This window comes from Lathyrus oleraceus, chromosome 2 (assembly GCF_024323335.1).
Source record: "Lathyrus oleraceus cultivar Zhongwan6 chromosome 2, CAAS_Psat_ZW6_1.0, whole genome shotgun sequence".
In the NCBI taxonomy this organism is placed as follows: Eukaryota; Viridiplantae; Streptophyta; class Magnoliopsida; order Fabales; family Fabaceae; genus Lathyrus; species Lathyrus oleraceus.
The window spans coordinates 491,670,216-491,693,371 of record NC_066580.1 but is presented as its reverse complement, the minus strand read 5'-3'; the positions used below and the strand labels follow the sequence as shown (position 1 = coordinate 491,693,371).

At 36.3% G+C, this 23,156-nt stretch overlaps 1 protein-coding gene across 3 annotated transcripts; it reads right to left on the bottom strand.

Annotated features, from left to right (window-relative positions):
- Nucleotides 1–1,214: 1,214 nt before the first annotated feature.
- On the bottom strand, nucleotides 1,215–7,914 carry LOC127120941 (DExH-box ATP-dependent RNA helicase DExH16, mitochondrial). Of its 3 annotated transcripts, XM_051051562.1 has the most exons (17): nucleotides 7,786–7,914; nucleotides 7,485–7,680; nucleotides 7,144–7,270; nucleotides 6,845–6,966; nucleotides 6,357–6,547; nucleotides 5,857–5,997; nucleotides 5,518–5,640; nucleotides 4,881–4,958; nucleotides 4,344–4,512; nucleotides 3,354–3,466; nucleotides 3,147–3,227; nucleotides 2,710–2,775; nucleotides 2,479–2,543; nucleotides 2,274–2,319; nucleotides 2,077–2,193; nucleotides 1,616–1,707; nucleotides 1,215–1,540 (listed from the first exon to the last, which is right to left on the bottom strand). In XM_051051562.1, the coding sequence occupies exons 2-17, from the start codon at nucleotides 7,537–7,539 to the stop codon at nucleotides 1,426–1,428; spliced, it is 1,701 nt and encodes a 566-aa protein (XP_050907519.1). In that variant the 5' UTR covers nucleotides 7,540–7,680; nucleotides 7,786–7,914; the 3' UTR covers nucleotides 1,215–1,425. The 3 variants fall into 3 exon arrangements, with proteins under 3 accessions (XP_050907519.1, XP_050907518.1, XP_050907520.1); XM_051051561.1 differs by lacking the exon at nucleotides 7,786–7,914 and having other exon boundaries at nucleotides 7,485–7,737; XM_051051563.1 differs by lacking the exon at nucleotides 7,786–7,914 and having other exon boundaries at nucleotides 7,144–7,200; nucleotides 7,485–7,737.
- Between the last annotated feature and the right edge of the window lie 15,242 nt (nucleotides 7,915–23,156).

Here is a 23,156-nt window from a genome sequence, read left to right as displayed (position 1 = left end):
AAAATCATAGAATTAGGCTATATCTCTGTCATGCACATATCAATACCTACCTCAAAAATCATAGAATTAGGCTATATCCCTGTCACGCACATACCAACACCTACCTGCATTAAACATTAATAAGAGAAGTTTAAAAATCAATATTTAGTTGGTATAATTAAGAAACGCAACAGCTAAAGATTGATGTGTCTATGATTAAATTCAAATTGATCTTTGTTAAGTTGAAAGAGTGTTAATATATACAGATCGGATCTTAATAGGGGGCATCTTTATAAGGTACCATTGATAAATGTTAACTTTTTTTCCGCATAAGATCTTAGTTTTAACTCTCAATTCTACCAATTTTGTATTTCTCTTTCAAAGAAAATGTTGTTATTAGGAATAGAAAGCCCACATCCTTAAGATAATTTAAACATAAAATTAACCACAACATTCGCTAGCCATTTATAACAAATTTTTGAACCAATTTTGATACATTTTAGTTTTCTGCATCCCAATTTTTTTCTAAAATCCGCCACTGAATATATGATTGCTGTAAACCCTAGTAAAATGTTGGATATATTTTTGCTTGGAGTGAAAATATGAAGATAGAAATTGAAAAATATAATAATGAAAGAAAGAAGATATTAGATTATATTAACTTAAAAGAAAAATAATTTAAATTTAAAAGGTGAAGTTAAGAGAAAATAGAGTAAATAAAGTTCAGAATAGAAAATAAAAAAGTATGAGACAAGAGAACTGAAAAGATTAAAAAAAATATTAAAAAGGACATAAAAAAATGAAAAAATAAAAAAATATTAAATGTTTGATTATCCGTAAGAAATAATTTTAATTATCTTTACTTAAATGTCAGCTGTGTGCAATTCTTAGAAAATAACTAATTAATTAAATTTATGTATCATTTAGTAAAATATCTTTATAATTAGTAAAGTTAATGAAATTTAAAAATAGATATATCAATAGAAAAAAAATGTTACAATGATATTCTAAAAGTGACAATCATTTTAAAATAGAAAATTATCTAAATGTGACAATTTTTAATGAGATAGAGAGAAGCAAATATTATGTGATTTTATATATATCGAGTCCAATGACTCAGACAGACCTCTAATTGTCGTGTGATCACATAATGGAAGCATTAACAAGACTTTCGATTGACAAGCATTTTGGTTTGTGTCTAGTTTAGCTTGAAAATGAAAATAAACAAGAAAAAATGAAACTATAATTATATGCTTTCATAATTTAGATGAAGCATTGTAAAATGAATACAACAGGTATAAGAAAGAACATCCAAAGGGTTACAAAAGAACCTAGAATATATACAAAAACCAAAACAAAACAAAAAAACTGTTTTTTGAAACTTGTACAAAGCTGAGCATACTAATGAGAGCAGGGGTCATAGTGCTGGTATGGAAAGGGCATAACTTATAAATACCGCCTCACGTTCTGGGATAAGAGAGAACTTGACATTTTCCGCAAAGGCAACCTACCAGCCATTGGTTTCTGCCACCCATATCTATCTAGGAATTCCTCAATCAGCCTATAAAATCAATTTGATAAATATATATAGCTTATGGATAAAACGAGGCAAAATAATAGACTAAGTAATCCTCACATGCTGCAAATGGCCTTTTGAGATGAAGCCAACTCTTGGTCTGGGAAAGAATCTTCCAACCTAAAACTCAACCAAACGTAGAGATCCAAGACCTGCAGTTTTCGGACCAATAAAAACTCACAAATATACACAGAAGCTTATAAGTTCGAAATGAATTTAAAAAAAAAAGGGTTTATTAACACTGGCAACTGTCTGGTGATGATGGTTGTTAAAATGGCTGGCTGAAGTTATTAAATTGTACACGACCATGACCGTTTATTAGGCTTTGATAATTAGGCGCGTGTTTGGCTTTTGATGTGCATATGTCCCGAATCTCTTTAAAGTGAAAGCTACTATAGGGTTTTGTTGGTGAGAATGGGTGTTAACTGTCTCGTGGTCAGTAAACCAAACACGCTAGGTCACAGTGCGACAAGCTTAATGTTGTGTCTAATGATATAAAATTAAAGCAACAGAAAATAAACCTTGTGGATGGATTCCAGATCCTTAAGAGCAGAAGGAGTCTTTGGTACTCTAAGTGTTCCTGGTGTAAATATTTCTCGAAGCCGGACAAGACCTTTCTTTGCATAATTCTCTGCAAACTGGCGCAACATGCATCGTGTCATTTTTATGACATTCAAACTAACACCAACATGTTCGATACTTGCTAAATGTTAATTACCTGAGTCAGGCCTTGGGATGAAATCTCATCATCCATGTCAACTGGACTGAATATTATAGAGGTATCAGTTAAAAAGTAACTGAAAATGTTAAATGATATAAAATACAGATACCCTAATTTAATAGGGTTTCAATCCATAGAACCGTCCTTAGGACTTGGGAATTGCATTCTAACAATGGAATTTTCTGAAAGGATATGAATGTACCTGATACAAAAAAGGTATTTATCACGTAATCCAAGGGGAAACTCGTCAATAACAGCAGCTACTTGCTGGTGCCAGCGCGTACAAACAACACCCACAAAGCAAATAGAAGGGAGACCAGTAAACAATCAAATAAAGGAGGGACATTCGATAAATGATTACTTATGAAGAAAAATATGACATTGATATGAAATATTCATGATTCAATGACAAGGCAGCTATAGAAAGACATACCAATACTTGTTCACAATTAACAAAGAAATACTTTTCAGATAATTTGGCGTTGTCAATAAAATGCTCCTGCAATATAAAGAGACAGTTAAATACGTATTTTTTGGAGATAATGCGAGAATACATTTTAATGTTAAGAAATGTAAGGAAATTCAACTTTGATAATTTGACAGATGAAAAGCACGCTTGGTTAGCTGACGACACCTACCTGTTTACTATTTAGTAATTATAAACCACATATTTCTCTTCGTAATTGCAATCTTGCGTGACAACAACTAAAAGTATGTACCTCACAAAAGTTCAAGATATAATTTTGGTGGGTTAAATCAATTTGAGCTCACATGAGTCAAAAACTGATTTTTACCATGGCATTACGTTCCATACATTTAAATTTGCATTTGATGGTTTTCGATATGCAACAAAACAAGCACACAACTTACCAGTACTTGATAGAAACCAGTTTGGGGGTGTAACTGTGAATACATATACAACAGATCAAAGGAGGGGAGTAGTCCAGCACGCTGCATCAAAATATATATTTACACAAATCATCAATAAAAGATTTGAAAGAAAGTAAACAAAATTCAGATAAAGGTGTATACATATTTAATAGTATAGAGTAATTAGATATTACGCAGTCAAGTTACCTCCAAAATGGGTGATGGTGAGTCCAATGATGAATGGAGCAAAGGTAGGTCCTCTGCATACATGCATGTTACTTCTCCAAGAGGGAAATTTGACCCATATCTACCAGCTCTCCCTGCATGAATATATATATGCATTCAAGAGAACTGAAAATAATGTATGATCCAAAATCCAAATATACAGAACATATTACTCCAAATCTCCACATTATGATAAAATATAAAAATAAAATCTACTAGCATAGTAGATGATAGAGGTTTGATTTTAGTGATAATTTTTTAAACCTGAAGTTTATGCTAAATCAATTGCCTAAATAAACACTAAATAAATTGATTAAAATATCTATAACAATACAGAAAAGTCAAAGTTAATAGAGTCTCACTCCCTGAAGGAGAAGCAATAGGTTGAGTAGAGTGAGAGAAGAGAGGTGAAAAGAAGGTATGCTGAAGCCCATGTTGATTAGGAATGAAAACAAACTTAAACCAGAAATTTAATATTTTTTATGATGTGGCAAAGTTTTTTGCAGGACACATAGAATGTCCCACATAGAATAATCACATATCTGAAATGTACCCTAGAAGTTTTTGACAAGTAACATGCAAGTAAAATGCATTGAATATGAATTTATTACACAAACAATATGGAATGAACATAAATTACTTTACTGCATTATCCAGAATAATCAGCACTACAAGATATGATATAAATAGAAAGAATTCTTTGAGATCTGCTTATTCAAGCTAAACTAATTCGTTTAAATTGCCAGCCTCGTTAAAATATAAGGGTAGAAAAATCATGCAATGCTATACACTGCTCAAAAGTTGATTTGACATTTGCAGAATCACCCAAAAAAGTCCCTTTACTCTTATTTGGACATAAATTTATCTATTTAGATAAAATAACATAAATTGTCGGTGTTATCCTATATCATCTACAGTCATTTAATCAAATTCTGGAGCAACGACAATCTGCTTCAAATAGTTACATACTACCTGCAATCTGTTTGATCTCAGGTACAGTCAGATCTCGCATCTCAAAACCATCAAACTTCTGCATGGTTGAAAAAATGATCCTAGAGATGTTTAGATTGAGACCCATTCCAATGGCATCACTGGCCACAAGAACATCCAACTCGCTACTTGCATCATTGAACATGCTTGCCTGCAGTCCTAATGAAATTTTCAACTCATCAAATCATTGGCTTATAGGGACAAAACAAAGGAAAAGTGAAACATTTATCAAAATAAGTTGATAAATGTAGCAGTTAATTATGGAAAACCTATAAACTGAAAGGAGAAGGGATTTCCCAACAAACCATGAAATAACACTAAAACCATATAAACTGGAAAGAACCAGCATGAAGGATTTTTCTGTGAATAAGAAATACTAAGACACAAAAAAACAAAACAAATGGGCAAATATTTTTGTATTGGCTGTAAATGTTAAAACCTAAAGATCAAATCCCCATGAAGCAAGTGTAATTAAAAAGGGAAACCTAAAACTTTTTAGAGAAAGGTGGGAACTCACACCTGTCTTGTTCGAGTCTCTGGTGGCAGTGAACCATAAACCACTGAACAAAGATGTTTTCCTTCTCTCTCAATTCGCTTCTGAGCAATATGGATGTCAATTTTAACAAGTTAGTCTACAGTACATAAACAAAAATTTCAATATGCAATTGAATTTTCTGGATTCAAAACAGATTAGCAGCCTGTTTTCTTGAGATAATATATCCTATCATTCCCATCTTCTGCTAATCAAAGTTGAGAACAAATAATGATTAAAAGATTATTGAAGCGATTAAATCTTTTCTAGCTCATAGAATTCTGGCAATGTATCTATTATCTCCATTTCATATATTTATTAGAAGAAATATCACTGGGAACATGATTAGAAACAGTTTGAGCTGCAATGTTCTTTTAGATGGTAAAATATTGGAATCAATTAAGATCTAATTGTAGTTGTAAATTACATCATAGTAGAGATAAGACCGTACAATTAAGTGCTAGCTATAGAAAAAATGGGCATGGGGGAATTTATAATTAAAGACACAAACCCATTATTATTTTGAATTCAGAGCACCATAATAGTAAAAGAAAATGTTCAAACGAATTTTCTACTTATATCTCCTGTATCTCCTACAAAAAAAATGAAAGTGTAAAAGTTCACCTTCAATTTGTATATATCACGACGTGAAAAGGTAACTATGCAATCTCCATTTTTTACATCAGACAAGGATCGAAGAGGAAACTTCATTGGGACTAAGGGTGACAACCTCTCATAATATTGAACCTGGAGTAAGCATGAAGAGAAAAGTAGTATAAAATATCATGAGCAAGCAGAGAGCCTCGGCAACAGTTTTTATTATAATGGCCAGTTCATGGGAATGGAACTACTGTAACCAATAACTTATCTGTCCCATTCCCTTTCCCATCCCCCCACCACCCCAAAATAAGAATCTTATTTTAGATCATTCAGATACTCAATGGAGAACATAAGTTTCATTACCTCAATCTCATCACCAGTAACATCCAATATCTCCTGAATAAGGGGAACAGCAGCTGGATCACCACAAAGGTGAAGTTCATCGGCAGCAATGCCTAACAAAGCACGTGTAAACGAATAGCCCCTTGTAGTACACCCCAACATCTAAATGCAGAAAGAAATGTAAAAGTTAAGATAAAAAAGAATTCACAATAACAAGCATTCCGTGAAAAAACTATTAGCTTATATTTTTCATAAAATAACAAGATATGAAAAAATGACTGATAGTAATAAAGCTCACAAAGCCATCAATGCCTCTCACAGTGCAAATGCTTCAATCATGAATAAATTCTTTACTCTAAATTAGTAATAGCATTAAAATAGAATAGAAGTTGTGGCATGATCATGATATGAAGACCTTTAAGATGTGAATATTGTTATCTTGGCTTATAAACCAAAATATTCCAGGGAACTATTTTAGATATAATACCAAAAAGGAGGCTCAAAATGAAAATCTAACTTGCCTGAATTTCATCAATAACAGCACATTTATAATCAGCAGACACGTCAGCCATTTCAACTGTAACAGCCTTATGATTTGCACCCTCAACTTCCTCTCTCTCCTGACCTGTAATGAGATCACAAGGAACATTTGCCTTGTTCAGCCGTTTCGCTACCTCCCAAGCCAACAATCTTAAAGGGCCACAATATATTCCTACAAAGTAAAAGCAATAACAAATTATTCAACTTACTAAGTTTTCATCCTCCCACATCATCGATTACCATTTTCCATTTTAAAATAAAAAAATCTCAATATTACAATATGAATTGCGAGAAGGAAAGCGGTCAGGTCAATTGGTTTCATATATCTATCTACCCATGTTTCCTGTCAGACTGTAATTTAGCTCTTTCCTTTCTTTTACAGGGAATTTCTAAATAGGCATACATTTTCATATAGAAAACCTTCGTAATAAACATGATAGCTCTTGTAAAATACGGAGAAGCAATTTACCAGAAGCACTGGACTGAAGTTGCTTCAGAGCTTGATGCGTTTTCCCACTATTAGTAGGACCAACATGCAGGAAAACCCTGCGGCGTTTCCTCCTGGCCTGCGGATACCATGTATGAGGGCAACTAAAACAAACAAAAATCAATCATCAGCATTTACAATCATCCAATGTAAACTAAAAAATGACACAGTATAATCATGACCATCGCATACCATAGTAAAGAAAAATCAAAGAAAATCATTTTCAAAGTAATATAACATGGCACATTGAATACCTGTGGAACATACATGTATATACTTACGTCAAGTCAGTAATATCATTTCTCATGGAACCAGAACTGCGACTATATGAATGTACCCTGTTTAAAGCACCACCAAAACATTCAAATTTGAACTGAAAGTGTGGACAAAAAGGTTCCTTATAATTACCTGATACAAACATAATAGCAATATAAATATACATAGTTTCAAACCCTAATTCAGGGGATGAAAATAAATTATCCATAGTTGAAGGGGAAAAAATCATAGGAAAACGCTTGATTGTGATTAATTAAAGCATGTGGTATATAGGTAAGTAGAATTGGGAAGAATTGTTGGTGAGAATTTGAAAATAAAATGCGGAAGATATTGATTAGGAGCGAACCGGTTAGAGCGCGAGCGAGGACGTTGGAGTTGCGGCGAATAAAAAATGACGCCATTGTTATTGGAAAAGAGTGTGAATTTTGAAGTAAGAATAAGGAATAATGAAGTCAATTGGAGAAGAAGGGAAGATATAGATGAAATGCGATAGCGGTGGCGGCGGTGGTGGTGGATGGATTTGCGAATCTCGCTCTCCGCCACTATAACAAACCAAATTTAATTGATTAATAATTAATTAGTTAATATTAATAGCGGTCGATTATAAGTAGTTAATATAATTTACATGATAATTGCTTCTGGTTCACCTTTTCAGGATTCAATTAGGAGGAATGTGCTTTCCGTGTTCATCTGGTTTTGGGGCGTAAAAATAAATAAATAAAATAATTAAATCACGGCTTAACTATGTCATTCGTGGTTAGTCGGTGATTTTTTTTTTTAAAACTTAAATTTTCGTTTTTTATTTGGTTTTCGTCCTTATGTCAACCTTCCATCTCAAAAAAGTAACATGGCAGAGAATTTATTTATTTTAGTTGTAATTGTTGGATTTTTTTTTCAAAATAACTATTTTTTAATTTCTTTTCTTTTTAAAATAATCAATTATTCAAAAAATTATCAAAATAATCAAGTTTGATAGAAGATGCATCAGATGAATTGGCGCACCCCCAATGCACTAAGAGGAGGCGTCAATAGCATTGGCGCTTGCATTGGACTTCTCATGAGGAGGCGTCAATGCTAGTGGCGTCTGCATTGGACATCATGAGGAGACGTCAATGCTAGTAACGCCTGAGTGTATTTGCTTGGTGTATGCGTCAGTTCATCTGGCGCATACACCCCCCTATTTTTTATTTTTTTTGAGTTTAATTGAAATGCACTGACAATGTAAAGATATTTTACACTGTCAGTTAATCACAGTCATTGATTTTTTAGGAAAGTTTGATTTTTTCTATAATCACATGTAAATCATAAAGTAACCAAAACGGATGATTGTGATGTATTGACAGTGTAAAAAATTTTACACTGACAGTGCATAACAATTAATCTCTTTTTTTATAGTTTTTATAGTTTTTTTAATTTTTTTAATTTTCAATATTTAATTTTTATTATTTAATAAATAAGAAATAGTAATGAAAAAAATAAATTCATTGAATATGTAATAATTTGTTACATTTGACTGACAATAAACTAATGATTGGCCCGATTATAATGTCCCCCGGTTCCACATTCTGGTGCGTTAGTTTGTCTCCGAGGTCTCCCACGATTTTCTTGAGGTGTTTGTGGTCTTTGGGTGCTGACCTGATCGAGTGATGGCTGGTTGAAAGGTCCGGCGGAAGTTCCAGCGGTATTTGACAGATGTGTCATCATTTGCTCCCAATATCCGGAGGGGCTCTGGCCAACGACGCTTCCGTCATGGAGTTCAGTGCCCATGTCATCATAGTTAGGGCGTTGGGGTTGGGTGAATTGGGGACGGTATAGTTGCCCAAATTGGGCCATTGAGTCGTTTTGGAAACGAAGCAATGGTTCCTGGGGCGTACTATAGTTAAATAGTGGTTGGGTGTTCATTGGTGGGGGGCTATAATGAAGTGACCCATATGAATTATTTGGGCTGTAGACGGTTGTGGATGCGGGGTTTGATTCTTGGTTTTGTGTTTGGGTTGGTGGTATGAACGGGGTGCGACGTTGGATGGTTGGTTGTTGGGTGGTTGGCATGAACGGGTTGCGATGTTAGGTGTTTGGTTGTTGTGTGTATGTGGTCGGTTGATGTTGTGTGGTTGGTTGTTGGGTTTGGGTGGGTTCACATTGGTGTTGGGTGGTGAATTGTTGCGGGGCATACAATGACGAAGCAAGTTGGTGTAACACCCCGAATATTTTGGATTAATTTAAATATTATTTTAATAAGATTATTGGAAGGAAAAAGGAATTATTGAATAATATTGGGAAATATTATTATTGATGTTATTTATTTTAATATTAATTAAATAAATAAAATAAATGGAATATGAAGAGTGGAAGGGTAAAAGTGGAATTGGATATAAGAGGCCAAAGTGAGAACTCAGAAGTTTTGTCACGTATTTTGCCTCAGAGTCAGAGAAAGAGAGGAACCGCTGAAGAGAAAGAGAAGGAAGAGGAAAAGGCCAAAGATTGCTCAGAGCTTCCTTCAATCCAAAGAGGTAAGGGGTCTGAACCTTATTAAACGATAATATGCGAGCAATTTCATGATATCTGTTGGGTTGTTGATGAATTTTGGGGATTTTAGGGAGATTGGGAAAGTTGGGGTTTTGATGATAAATTCTCCGATTTGTGAGTTTTGTGGAGTTATATGCACTGTAATCGAAGTATGTTGTGTATATATGTCTGTTAAATGTCGATTTTGGTTTGTTAGCTGTGGGGTACGGGTTACGGCGAGTAGAGAAGCAAAGCTGCGTTGGGTTCTGTAGCAGAGGGCTTCTGTTCGCGCGCGATTCGCGGCGCGAAGCCCAGTTCGCGGCGCGAAGCCCAGTTCGCGGCGCGAACTGGGCAGAATCCAGAGGAGTTCTGTAACGCACCGTTCGCGGCGCGAACCCTGCTGCGCGGCGCGAACTGTGCTGTGCAGAAGTTGATGTTGGTGAGTTTTTGAGTGCGTTGAGTTGCGAGACTCTTAGTAAGTCGCTGTAATTGTATTATAACAATTAATAGTGATTATAGGATGGTGTATGAGGTGTTTATGATGATGGGATGTTGAATTTACGTGTTTAGTTATAAATGTGTTATGTAACGATATGATATTGTTGTAATGTTGTTGTTGTTTTGAGTTGTATGTCATGCTATTAATGATGATGATAACATGACTATATGATGCTGTTGTTGTTATGTTGATGATGATGCATGTTTGGTGTGCATGCATTCATGAAAGGCCGATGCCTAGTGATGAACGGACTGAGTTCCAATGATGATGTTGACTCCGGGCTTGTTGAGAGGCTTGGTTCCTTGCGGGGAACTCGGATTCTATGGTGGTGAATCTGGGAGTGGTGATCCTGTAGTGGTCACAAAATGGGTATACCGAGTCGTGTTGAGTCATGCATGGGTGTGTGCATTGCATTTGATATGTTGTTTTGCTGATGTTCATGAGTATGTTGATTATGATGATTATGATGAGCTGTGTTGGCATAGGGGAAATATATTATGTTTATATTTCTGTCGTTATATTATTATTTAATAATGTAATTCTCACCCCTTCTGCATGTGTTTATGTTCATCCATGATGAACAATGTGCAGATAAAGAGGAGTAGCTAGTGTTGAGGTTGAAGAATAAGTGTAGAGTTATTCTACAGAGTCGAGTCAAATGCTCTGGTCATGTGACACCGGGGTTATGGGATTCGATAGATATTATGTTATTATTTCCGTTGTTCATGATGGTTAACATGTTGAGATCTTTTGTTGAGATAAATGTTGAAACATTTTATGAATTGTTAAATGATGAATTATAATAATTGTGTGTTGTCCGCTGCGAAGTTTTTATTTTAATAAATAATATGTTTTATGTTGTGATATGATAAAAGTGTATGTTGTAAGAAATGTAAACTCTTCTACATGTTGTACTCTGATAATCTATTTAATTATGTCGTTTGGGGTAGAAGGGTGTTACATTAGTGGTATCAGAGCATGGTCAGTCCGGTCGAGTCATAAGGTGATGTTTTCCCTGTTGGTCGATTAGTGTAAATGACACTGTCGATATTTAACGGTTGTAGTGGTGTTGTGCAGAGTATGGCTGGAGAAAATGACTGTGCGATTGCGGAGGCTTTGGCTGCTATAGCGCAGGCTATGCAGGCGCAGCAGAATCCGCCGGTCGACGAGTTTAAGAATTTGGGAAGGTTTCTGAAGAATAACCCTCCTACATTCAAAGGGCGCTATGATCCAGATGGTGCTCAGATTTGGCTGAAGGAAATTGAGAAGATTTTCCGGGTGATGACGTGTACTGAAGCACAGAAGGTGCAGTTTGGTACGCATATGTTATCTGAAGAGGCTGAAAACTGGTGGGATAACACTCGCCAGAGAATTGCAGTACCAGGTGCTGAGATGACTTGGGAAAGGTTCAAGACGGCCTTTCTGGAGAAATATTTTCCTGCTGATGTGCGATGTAAGAAGGAGATGGAATTTCTAGAACTGAAACAGGGTAACATGTCTGTTGCTGATTACGCTTCGAAGTTTGAGGAGCTGGTGCAGTATTGTCCTCATTATAATGATGCTGGTGCTGAGGGATCCAAGTGTGTCAAGTTTGAGAACGGGTTGCGTCCCGAGATCAAACAAGGCATTGGTTACCAGGAGATTCGTAGGTTTCCTACACTGGTTAATAAGTGCAGGATATTTGATGAAGATAGCAAGGCTAGGACTGCTCATTACAAGAGTCTTAGTGAGAAGAAGAATAAGGATCATGGTAGTCCTTATGCATCTCCGAATGGTAAAGGTAAGCAGAAAGTGGTAGATGAGAAGAAGCCAAGTGGGGGAGGATCTTCCATAGCTGGTAAATGTTTCAAGTGTGGCGAGCCAGGCCACCGTGCTGATAGCTGTACCAAGAGAGTGCTGAGATGTTTCCGATGCGGTCAGGCTGGTCATAGAGTTACTGAATGTAAGGATGCTGGTCCGACGTGTTTTAATTGTGGCGAGAAAGGCCATATCAGTTCGCAGTGCTCGAAACCGAAGAAGGCGGCTACTGCAGCTCATACTACTGGTAGGGTGTTTGCTCTGAGTGGGGCTGAAGCTCCTAAAGAAGATAATCTGATTAAAGGTACTTGCTTGATTAATAATGTTGAATTGCTTGCTATTGTTGACACTGGTGCTACCCATTCGTTTATTTCGTATGAGTGTGCGACCAGGATTGGTGTGATTATGTCGTCCCTAGGCGGAAGCATGGTGATAGATACTCCTGCTAATGGTTCGGTGAGAACTTCTGTTGTCTGTCGAGGTTGTCATTTGACGATCTTTGAGAGAGAGTTCGTGGTTGATTTGGTGTGCTTGCCCTTGCACCAAATTGATATTATTCTGGGAATGAATTGGCTAGAATTCTATGGCGTGTTTATCAACTGCTATAGGAAGACGGTGCGGTTTTCTGAAGTTGGTGAGAATGATGAGGCAAGATTTCTATCTGCTAGGCAGGTGGGGGATTTTGTGAAAGATGAAGCTCAGGTATTCGCTTTATTTGCGTCTCTGCAAGCGGATAAGAAAGTAGTGAGTGTAGATTTGCCTGTTGTCTGTGAATTTCAGGATGTGTTTCCGGAGGATGTAAGTGATTTACCTCCAGAACGTGAAGTCGAATTTGCCATTGACTTAGTACCAGGTACGAGTCCAGTGTCGATGTCTCCTTATAGAATGTCGGCAACTGAATTAGTTGAATTGAAGAAGCAACTTGAGGAATTGCTTGAGAAGAAGTTTGTGCGTCCAAGTGTTTCTCCTTGGGGTGCACCAGTATTGTTAGTGAAGAAGAAAGAAGGTACGATGAGGTTGTGTGTCGATTATCGGCAGTTGAATAAGGTGACTATCAAGAATCGGTATCCATTGCCGAGGATTGATGATCTGATGGACCAGTTGGTTGGAGCTCATGTCTTCAGTAAGATTGATTTGCGGTCGGGTTATCATCAGATCCGAGTAAAGTCAGAGGATATTGCGAAGACTGCTTTCCGTACGAGGTATGGTCATTATGAATACACTGTGATGCCGTTCGGTGTGTCTAATGCTCCAGGTGTGTTTATGGAATATATGAATCGTATATTTCATCCGTACCTTGATAATTTTGTGGTGGTGTTCATAGATGATATATTGATATATTCTAAGACGGAAGAAGAGCATGCAGGACATCTGAGAATTGTTCTGCAGGTGTTAAGAGAAAAGAAATTATATGCAAAGTTATCTAAATGTGAGTTCTGGTTGAAGGAAGTGAGTTTCCTTGGCCATGTGATTTCGAGTGGTGGGATTTCTGTTGATCCTGCTAAAGTTGGTGCTGTATTACAGTGGGAGACTCCGAAGTCTGCTACTGAGATACGCAGTTTTCTGGGGTTAGCTGGTTATTATCGCAGATTTATTGAGGGCTTCTCTAAGTTGGCATTGCCGTTGACGCAGTTGACTAAGAAGGGTCAAGTGTATGTATGGGATGCAGCTTGTGAAGCGAGTTTTGTTGAGTTGAAGAAGCGGTTGACTAGTGCTCCAGTGTTGATCTTACCTAATCCTGGTGAGTCCTTCGTTGTTTATTGTGATGCTTCTTTGATGGGTCTTGGTGGTGTTTTGATGCAGGATGGTAAGGTTGTAGCTTATGCTTCTAGACAGTTGAAAGTTCATGAGAGGAATTATCCTACGCATGATCTAGAACTTGCAGCTGTTGTATTTGTGTTGAAAATGTGGAGGCATTATCTGTATGGTTCCAGATTCGAAGTGTTCAGTGATCACAAGAGTCTGAAGTATCTGTTTGATCAGAAAGAGTTAAATATGAGGCAGAGAAGGTGGTTAGAATTACTGAAGGATTTTGACTTTGAATTGAGTTATCATTCCGGTAAGGCTAATGTAGTTGCAGATGCGCTGAGTAGAAAGTCTCTACATATGTCTATGATGATGGTTCGGGAACTTGAGTTAATTGAACAGTTCCGTGATATGAGTTTGGGTTGTGAAGTTTCCGCTGATAGTGTAAAGTTGGGTATGCTGAAGTTGACTAGTGGAATTCTGGAGGATATTCGGAATGGTCAGCAAGTTGATGTCGCTCTAGTTGATCATATTACTATGGTTAACCAGGGTAATGGTGGTAATTTTGAGATTGATGGGAATGGCATCCTGCGATTTAAAGGTAGAGTTTGTGTTCCTGAGTTGTCTGAATTGAAAAAGAGTATTCTTGAAGAAGGCCATAGGAGTGGATTGAGTATCCATCCAGGTGCGACTAAAATGTATCAAGATTTGAAGAAGTTGTTTTGGTGGGCTGGTATGAAAAGAGATGTTGCTAAGTTTGTGTATGCATGTTTGACTTGTCAGAAGTCAAAGATTGAACATCAGAAACCGACAGGTATGATGCAACCTTTGAAGATTCCTGAATGGAAGTGGGATAGCATTTCCATGGATTTTGTGACGGGATTGCCGAGGACGGTGAAAGGTAATGATTCTATTTGGGTGATTGTGGATCGATTGACTAAGTCGGCGCATTTCTTGCCGATGAAGATTAATCACTCTTTAGAGAAGTTGGCAGAGTTGTATATTGAGGAGATAGTGAGGCTGCATGGTATTCCATCCAGTATTGTGTCTGATAGAGATCCCAGATTTACTTCTAGATTTTGGGAAAGTTTGCAGAAAGCGTTGGGGACTAAGTTGAGGTTGAGTTCAGCTTATCATCCTCAGACTGACGGTCAGACTGAAAGAACTATCCAATCCTTGGAGGATTTGTTGAGAGCTTGTGTGTTGGAGCAGAGTGGTTCTTGGGATAGTTATTTGCCGTTGGTGGAGTTTACTTATAATAATAGTTTTCATGCTAGTATCGGTATGGCTCCATATGAAGCATTGTATGGTAAGAGATATAGAACTCCATTGTGTTGGTATGAATCAGGTGAGAGTGTTGTACTCGGACCTGAGATTGTGCAGCAGACGACTGAAAGGGTTAAGATGATTCAGGAGAAGATGAAGATTTCTCAGAGTCGTCAGAAGAGTTATCATGATAAGAGGAGAAAGGCACTTGAATTCCAAGAGGGAGATCATGTGTTCTTGAGAGTTACTCCGACGACAGGTGTGGGTAGAGCTTTAAAGTCTAGAAAGCTTACTCCGAGGTTTGTGGGTCCGTATCAGATTTTGAAGAGGGTTGGGGAAGTGGCGTATCGGATAGCTTTACCGCCGTCGCTTTCTAATCTGCATGATGTGTTTCATGTATCTCAGTTGAGAAAATATATTGCGGATCCTTCGCATGTTGTTCAGTTGGATGATATCCAGGTGAGAGATAATTTGACCGTTGAGGTGTTGCCAATTCGGATAGATGACCGGGAAGAGAAGACCCTGAGAGGTAAGAAGATTGCTCTAGTGAAAGTTGTTTGGGAAGGTCCAGCTGGTGAGAGCTTGACTTGGGAGCGTGAAGATCAGATGAAGGAGTCGTATCCGGCTCTATTTGCTTGAGGTATGTTTTCGAGGACGAAAACTTCTAAAGTGGGGGAGAGTTGTAACACCCCGAATATTTTGGATTAATTTAAATATTATTTTAATAAGATTATTGGAAGGAAAAAGGAATTATTGAATAATATTGGGAAATATTATTATTGATGTTATTTATTTTAATATTAATTAAATAAATAAAATAAATGGAATATGAAGAGTGGAAGGGTAAAAGTGGAATTGGATATAAGAGGCCAAAGTGAGAACTCAGAAGTTTTGTCACGTATTTTGCCTCAGAGTCAGAGAAAGAGAGGAACCGCTGAAGAGAAAGAGAAGGAAGAGGAAAAGGCCAAAGATTGCTCAGAGCTTCCTTCAATCCAAAGAGGTAAGGGGTCTGAACCTTATTAAACGATAATATGCGAGCAATTTCATGATATCTGTTGGGTTGTTGATGAATTTTGGGGATTTTAGGGAGATTGGGAAAGTTGGGGTTTTGATGATAAATTCTCCGATTTGTGAGTTTTGTGGAGTTATATGCACTGTAATCGAAGTATGTTGTGTATATATGTCTGTTAAATGTCGATTTTGGTTTGTTAGCTGTGGGGTACGGGTTACGGCGAGTAGAGAAGCAAAGCTGCGTTGGGTTCTGTAGCAGAGGGCTTCTGTTCGCGCGCGATTCGCGGCGCGAAGCCCAGTTCGCGGCGCGAACTGGGCAGAATCCAGAGGAGTTCTGTAACGCACCGTTCGCGGCGCGAACCCTGCTGCGCGGCGCGAACTGTGCTGTGCAGAAGTTGATGTTGGTGAGTTTTTGAGTGCGTTGAGTTGCGAGACTCTTAGTAAGTCGCTGTAATTGTATTATAACAATTAATAGTGATTATAGGATGGTGTATGAGGTGTTTATGATGATGGGATGTTGAATTTACGTGTTTAGTTATAAATGTGTTATGTAACGATATGATATTGTTGTAATGTTGTTGTTGTTTTGAGTTGTATGTCATGCTATTAATGATGATGATAACATGACTATATGATGCTGTTGTTGCTATGTTGATGATGATGCATGTTTGGTGTGCATGCATTCATGAAAGGCCGATGCCTAGTGATGAACGGACTGAGTTCCAATGATGATGTTGACTCCGGGCTTGTTGAGAGGCTTGGTTCCTTGCGGGGAACTCGGATTCTATGGTGGTGAATCTGGGAGTGGTGATCCTGTAGTGGTCACAAAATGGGTATACCGAGTCGTGTTGAGTCATGCATGGGTGTGTGCATTGCATTTGATATGTTGTTTTGCTGATGTTCATGAGTATGTTGATTATGATGATTATGATGAGCTGTGTTGGCATAGGGGAAATATATTATGTTTATATTTCTGTCGTTATATTATTATTTAATAATGTAATTCTCACCCCTTCTGCATGTGTTTATGTTCATCCATGATGAACAATGTGCAGATAAAGAGGAGTAGCTAGTGTTGAGGTTGAAGAATAAGTGTAGAGTTATTCTACAGAGTCGAGTCAAATGCTCTGGTCATGTGACACCGGGGTTATGGGATTCGATAGATATTATGTTATTATTTCCGTTGTTCATGATGGTTAACATGTTGAGATCTTTTGTTGAGATAAATGTTGAAACATTTTATGAATTGTTAAATGATGAATTATAATAATTGTGTGTTGTCCGCTGCGAAGTTTTTATTTTAATAAATAATATGTTTTATGTTGTGATATGATAAAAGTGTATGTTGTAAGAAATGTAAACTCTTCTACATGTTGTACTCTGATAATCTATTTAATTATGTCGTTTGGGGTAGAAGGGTGTTACAGTTGGCGTGGATCCATCAAATACCGCGGCTCAGATACAAATTGTTGAGTTGTTACCGACCTAAATCATGTCATATATTGTTGAGTGGGTCTTGCACCTTGGATGACTGGTTCATTCAAGATGTGTTGTCGTCAATTCCTCCATTGACGACACATGTCTTTTGCAAAGTCTCTCCAGTCAGAATAATCTCACTGTGCATCGACCCTTTTTTTATGCCAATTCCCCAAACATATGGGAGATTCTAGAATCTGTTGTAGCATTCTGAACTGTAGTTTGACCCGGTCACTTTGGTGCATTTCCACCGTAGTGAATCGGATAATCGGTGTCTTCGTTGTCCAAACTGCAGCATCGTCATGTTTCACATCATGATTCAGACCCAACTATGGCCTCCAAACAAACTGTAAAACAATACGAAATGGTTAGATGGAAAATAATTTGAGAAGTATTTTTAAATTAAAATATAGTTCGGTAGGTTTATTACATCGTCATGTCCAATGTGGTCTAATAGATTTCGATAGACTACAATAGTGTGTTTCTGACACCTGTTATAGTTCATTCCCCTTACTGACCACCTAAGATAATAAAAAGAAGTGAAAAATATTATTTACTGTTAATTATAATAATAAATATAATTAACTAAATGGTGAATGGTAAAGTGTTATACTTACTTGGTTGCAAACGGGAACACGAATGGGCGCTCATTTATCGGGGCGAGCGACGACATTCTTGATCACCCCCAAGCTTGAAGAAAATACGCACATGAAAAAAAAGTACAAGTATTCTTTTTTTGCAGTTCTACACATTTCACTATATAGATGGGCCAACACAGCTGAACCCCAATTATAAGTGTTTACCTTATTAATGTTGCGTAATAAAGGTAAATACATTATATTCACAGAATTACCTGTACTTTCTGGAAACAAAAAGTTACCAAATAAAATCATAATATAACACCGAGCTTTTATTATTTTCTCATACTCGGTTGAATCGTTGGACAATACTATACTGACATAATATTGTTTTAGGTATTTTAAATTTATACCTTGCCCCCTTACTTGACCGGATGTGTCTCCCTGAGTTTCGTTGTCTAACAAAGGGGCACCCAATAATTCATTGCATATATTATTGTCTTGGTTAACTCGACCATTCACTGCCTTTCCGTCTATACGGAGACCCAACAACATGTACACGTCCTCAAGTGTGACGGTACACTCACCAATCGGAAGGTGAAATGTGTGGGTCTCGGGTCTCCACCTCTCCAACAAAGCCAGAATGAACTTGTAGTCCACCGAGTATGAAACAGTGTTTAGTAGATTTCCAAATCCACATCCTCTAATATATGGTTCTATTAAAGGATCGTGGGGTACATATTCATGTATGCGACAACTAAACCACTTCAGATCCTAATAACAAAAAGTAAGAAAATACAATTAGAAGAAGAAACACATACTCAACAAACACACATCTATAAGAAGTAAGACAAAAATAGAAACTAAAAAGAGAGAGATAACAAAGGTATAACACAAAAAAGATATCTATAAGAAGCAAGATAAAAATAGAAACTAAAAAGAGAGAGATAACAAAGGTATAACACAAAAAAGATACCTATAAGAAGTAAGACAAAAATAGAAACTAAAAAGAGAGAGATAACAAAGGTATAACACAAAAAACATAAAAAGTTAAAAGAGAGAGATAACATACAAATGCCGAGATATTCTCGATTGCGTCTCTGTGTTCATCGTCCATAGTCAACAAAGACACGATTTGAATTTGCAAAGCTTGAGTTTGGTAGATGAAAGAAGTGTGGTAGAAGAATATAATTGAGTATTGATGAAGATGATTTGATATTGTTGATATGAGAGGCTATTTATAGATGAATGAGTGAGTAGGTTTGCAACCTAAAAAGAGTGTGATTGGTTGCATGGAATGGCAAAAGGAGACAAGGGAATGACAAAATTCAGAATGTGAGATAAAGCTAGCATGTAAGGAATCTCTTCTTGGCGCATGTGAAGAAAGCACATGCAGGGGAAGAAGAGCCCTTCCTCTTGGAGCCTACATGTGATTTCTCACATGCAAGGAAGAGGCGCCCTTCTTCTTGGCGCCTTAGTGTAGGGAAATTGCAAGGGGCGCCCTTCCTAGTGGCGCCTAAGGCAAGTTTGTGTGAAGAGGCGCCCAACCCTTTGGCGTCTCAGTTACTTTATGGCGCCTAGGGAATAGGCGCCTAGGTTGGAATCTTAGGGCACAGAGCTCAGAGATTCTTTGATTCCCTGGCGCATGTGTGTTCTTGTCACTCTTTTCTCTGCATGTTGGATTCCTTCTACTGCATGCATGGTCAAGTCTGTACAGACAATGACCAAGTTATCAATGCAACGACCAACTTAACAATGACCAAGCTATTTATGATATACAGATGAACAACTTAGCAATGCATTCAATTTCATTCAAGCTATCTACATATTTAATATTTCAACAAAATGTCTTCCACACAACATTACATGATCAGTGCCCATGTCGAAGGTGAAATATTTGATCATTAGTTGTTCGGTTTTTATTTTTGAAACACAGAGGTGTCTCGGTTTACAATAAATCGATGATCAAATTTTTCACATCTGAAACAAAGAATAGAAAATAAATTGCAGTGCAGTAATGTGGGTCATATCATCTATAAAAATCCGGTTTGGTTTGCAGAAAACCAGGTGAAATTTTATTAGAAGAAGATTCGAGATGATTATGATGTTCGGTATATGTTTGTCAGTCACGAACAATCTGGTTACAACGATATAGAGTTGTATATATTACCACATCAACAACAGGTGTCTCAGTATATTGATCAGTCACAAGTGTTTTGTGAGACTGATGACGAACAAGCTGAGGTGAATGTTCCAGACGACGAAGAAGAGGAACCTGAGATCATGGTTGATTCGATGGTGAACGCTGAAGAGGAAGAGGAGCCAATACCAGTAAGTCATGTATATTTCCCACCCCAACACATGACAAGGTTAAATTTGGGTTCAGATGAACCTTCGGCAGATGTATGGTACAATCCTTACGTGTAGATGCAAGGATCTCTGAAACAAGGAGACACATTTCACACAAAAGAGGAATGTGTAAAAGCCATTAAGAAATTCCACATGCAACTATCAACTGGTTTCAGAGTTGACAGAATTGACGCATCGAGGTATAAAGTTTATTGTCCGAATGAGCACTACCTTTTTAGGTTGTCAGCTTCGTACCAGAAGAGGAGCGAGTCTTGGGAGATTGGATCAATGGGTCCAGATCACACATGCATGCTGATAAACCCAATGCAGGATCATATTGTTTATTATGAGATTCACACAATTTTTATATAGAAATGAGATGACAAAAATGTGTTATATGTGCTTGAGATTAAGCATAAAATATGATTGAAAAAGTTTGTTATATTCGAATCAAGAGCAATTCATGATTTTAGTCAAAGAACAAGTGAAGTGGAATAAAAGAAAAATAAAGTTTGACCCATTCTTTAGTTGATTTGAATCAAGAGCAAAGTCTGATTCTAATCAAATACCTCGTGGTTTGAATCAAGTGTTAATTAGGATTCAAATCAATTCAAGCAGAGCCAACTGAAAAATGTGAGAAAACTTTATGATTTGAATCATGTGTAAAGTCTGATTCAAATCAAATCAACCAGAGGTGACCTAGAAATACATTGATTCGAATCAAGTGTAAATGGTAATTCAAACCATGGTGTTTGTAATTTTTTGGGTTTGCCTATGTTTAATTTGATTCAAATATGGTATGTGCTTTATTCAAATCAAACACTCAAAATCTCAAATTTTTACAAACACTTTGAGATTTTTCTTTCCACCTAACTTGAATCAATAAAATATATGGTTATTATTCCATTGACTCATGCAATTTGACAAAAAGCATCATGATTAATTTCAAACCTAACCAAAGCTTTATGCATGCTAAAAATGAATCATTTTAAAACTTGATCCAAAAAGGTGCAATCATGAAGGAGACTCAATGATTGAAAGTAAATCAAAATAAAAGAGATAAGACAAGCACAAAAATAGTTGTATTTGAGGTACTCCCCCTAAATGTATTAGGGACATGCAACTATATTCTCCCCCTTTTTGATGCTTGACAAACTTTCACTTGGAATAGAGTCAACTTTGAGCAAAATACAAAAACGTGTATACCTCCTCTGAAACATTGCACACAAACCACATCATAAAACACATTAAACAATTTTGGACTACATTAAAATTTCTCCCTCTTTGACACCATCAAAAAAGAGATAGATAAAAATGCGTCTAAAAACCAAATAATCAATCATAATCAAATATTTCCTCTGACTCATAAAAAGTGTCTCATTTGCATTTTTTTCCAGTCTCAAAATAATTGTCTCTTTAGGATTCTAATGCAACATTTATTATTTTTTTCCAATACTTTCCTTATTTATATTTACACTCCAAGTAATAAATGTTTAGACAACATATGTTATTCATACTCTCTATATAACTTGTTGTCATGTTCTCTCTTTTCTACACAATGAATTTTTTTATTTCATGAATATATATTTAGTGACAACATACATTTATAATGTTACTTTAGTTACTCATACAACTAAATAAAAAATAAAAAATAAATACAAATTTTACAACAAATAAATTAAGCTTTGAAAAATAAAAAAGTTGAAACTTGGTAAAATAAATATTCTACAATTCAATTGAAAAAGTTGTTTTTGAAATTTTGTAAAATAATTTATTCATTTTAAAGCAAAATTGAACCTAAATAGTGTAGATTTTCTAGAACTAACATGGGATCACACTTAATTTGGTTAGGGAGTTGAGCATCTTTTTTTAACATTACCTTCTTCATGTGTGGAATATTGTATTTGTGTGAACCTTTAGATTTCATAATTTTGGTCATGCACGACTCTAGTGTAAAAAATATATGATTAGAATTCATTGACGAAAAGTTCTCAAATGATTTCATAACTGCGTTAATAAGTTCATCAAAAGTTCTATGAGTCTCTTTATGTTATTAGGATTGAATAACATTAAAAAACTCAAGATCTAAAAAATTTAAATCTGGTGAATTCGGAGATTGACTCATCAAACGAATATCAAATTCATCTTGTGTGTCTACTTGATGAAATTCATCATCATCATGTTTGACGTGCACTCTTGCATTATCTTGTTGAATAAAAATTGGATTTTCAATATCCTCTCTTAGCCATTTTTTCTCTAATAGCGGGTAAAACTTTATCAATCAAATATGATCTTATAATATCTCTTTTTACTGATATAATTGGTTGTGCCTCTAATGTGTAAAGTTATATGTTAATACTTGTCCTTTTAGCCGACTCTTTCGTAATAAAAGGAAACATACCAATTTTTCCAGAAAAATCTCATTTCTTTGCGCATCAAATCGTGGACGAGCTAAGGCAACTAGAAACATAATTTTTGTAATGAAGTTTTTGCTCTTACATGTGTGGATTGGATCTTCTTCATCTGGTAACAAGTAATAATTCTCATAATTTTTAGTAATGTAGAACCACTTTTTGGCAATATGAGTAATACTATATATTCCTTCAAAAATTGGATCATTTGGTTGTTTACCAGTGTTTTTGGTAAAAAAAATCACGAGTTTGAAAGTTTGTGAGATTAACTCGAAAAATCTCCAAAGCAATTTTTACAAATGATTTGTATGAACACACGTGTGCGTGAATTGAGTGTAGTCGTCGCGTGAATGATAACGGCAGAGAAAAAGATTTTAAAT

Excerpts from the sequence above, each read along its gene's own strand:
- LOC127120941 (XM_051051562.1), bottom strand. The coding sequence starts at position 7,539 with ATGGCGTCATTTTTTATTCGCCGCAACTCCAACGTCCTCGCTCGCGCT. Across the intron at positions 6,548-6,844 it reads ACTTCAGTCCAGTGCTTCTG|GAATATATTGTGGCCCTTTA; the intron begins GTAAATTGCTTC and ends TTTACTTTGTAG. Across the intron at positions 2,544-2,709 it reads TTAATTGTGAACAAGTATTG|CAAGTAGCTGCTGTTATTGA; the intron begins GTATGTCTTTCT and ends CGCTGGCACCAG.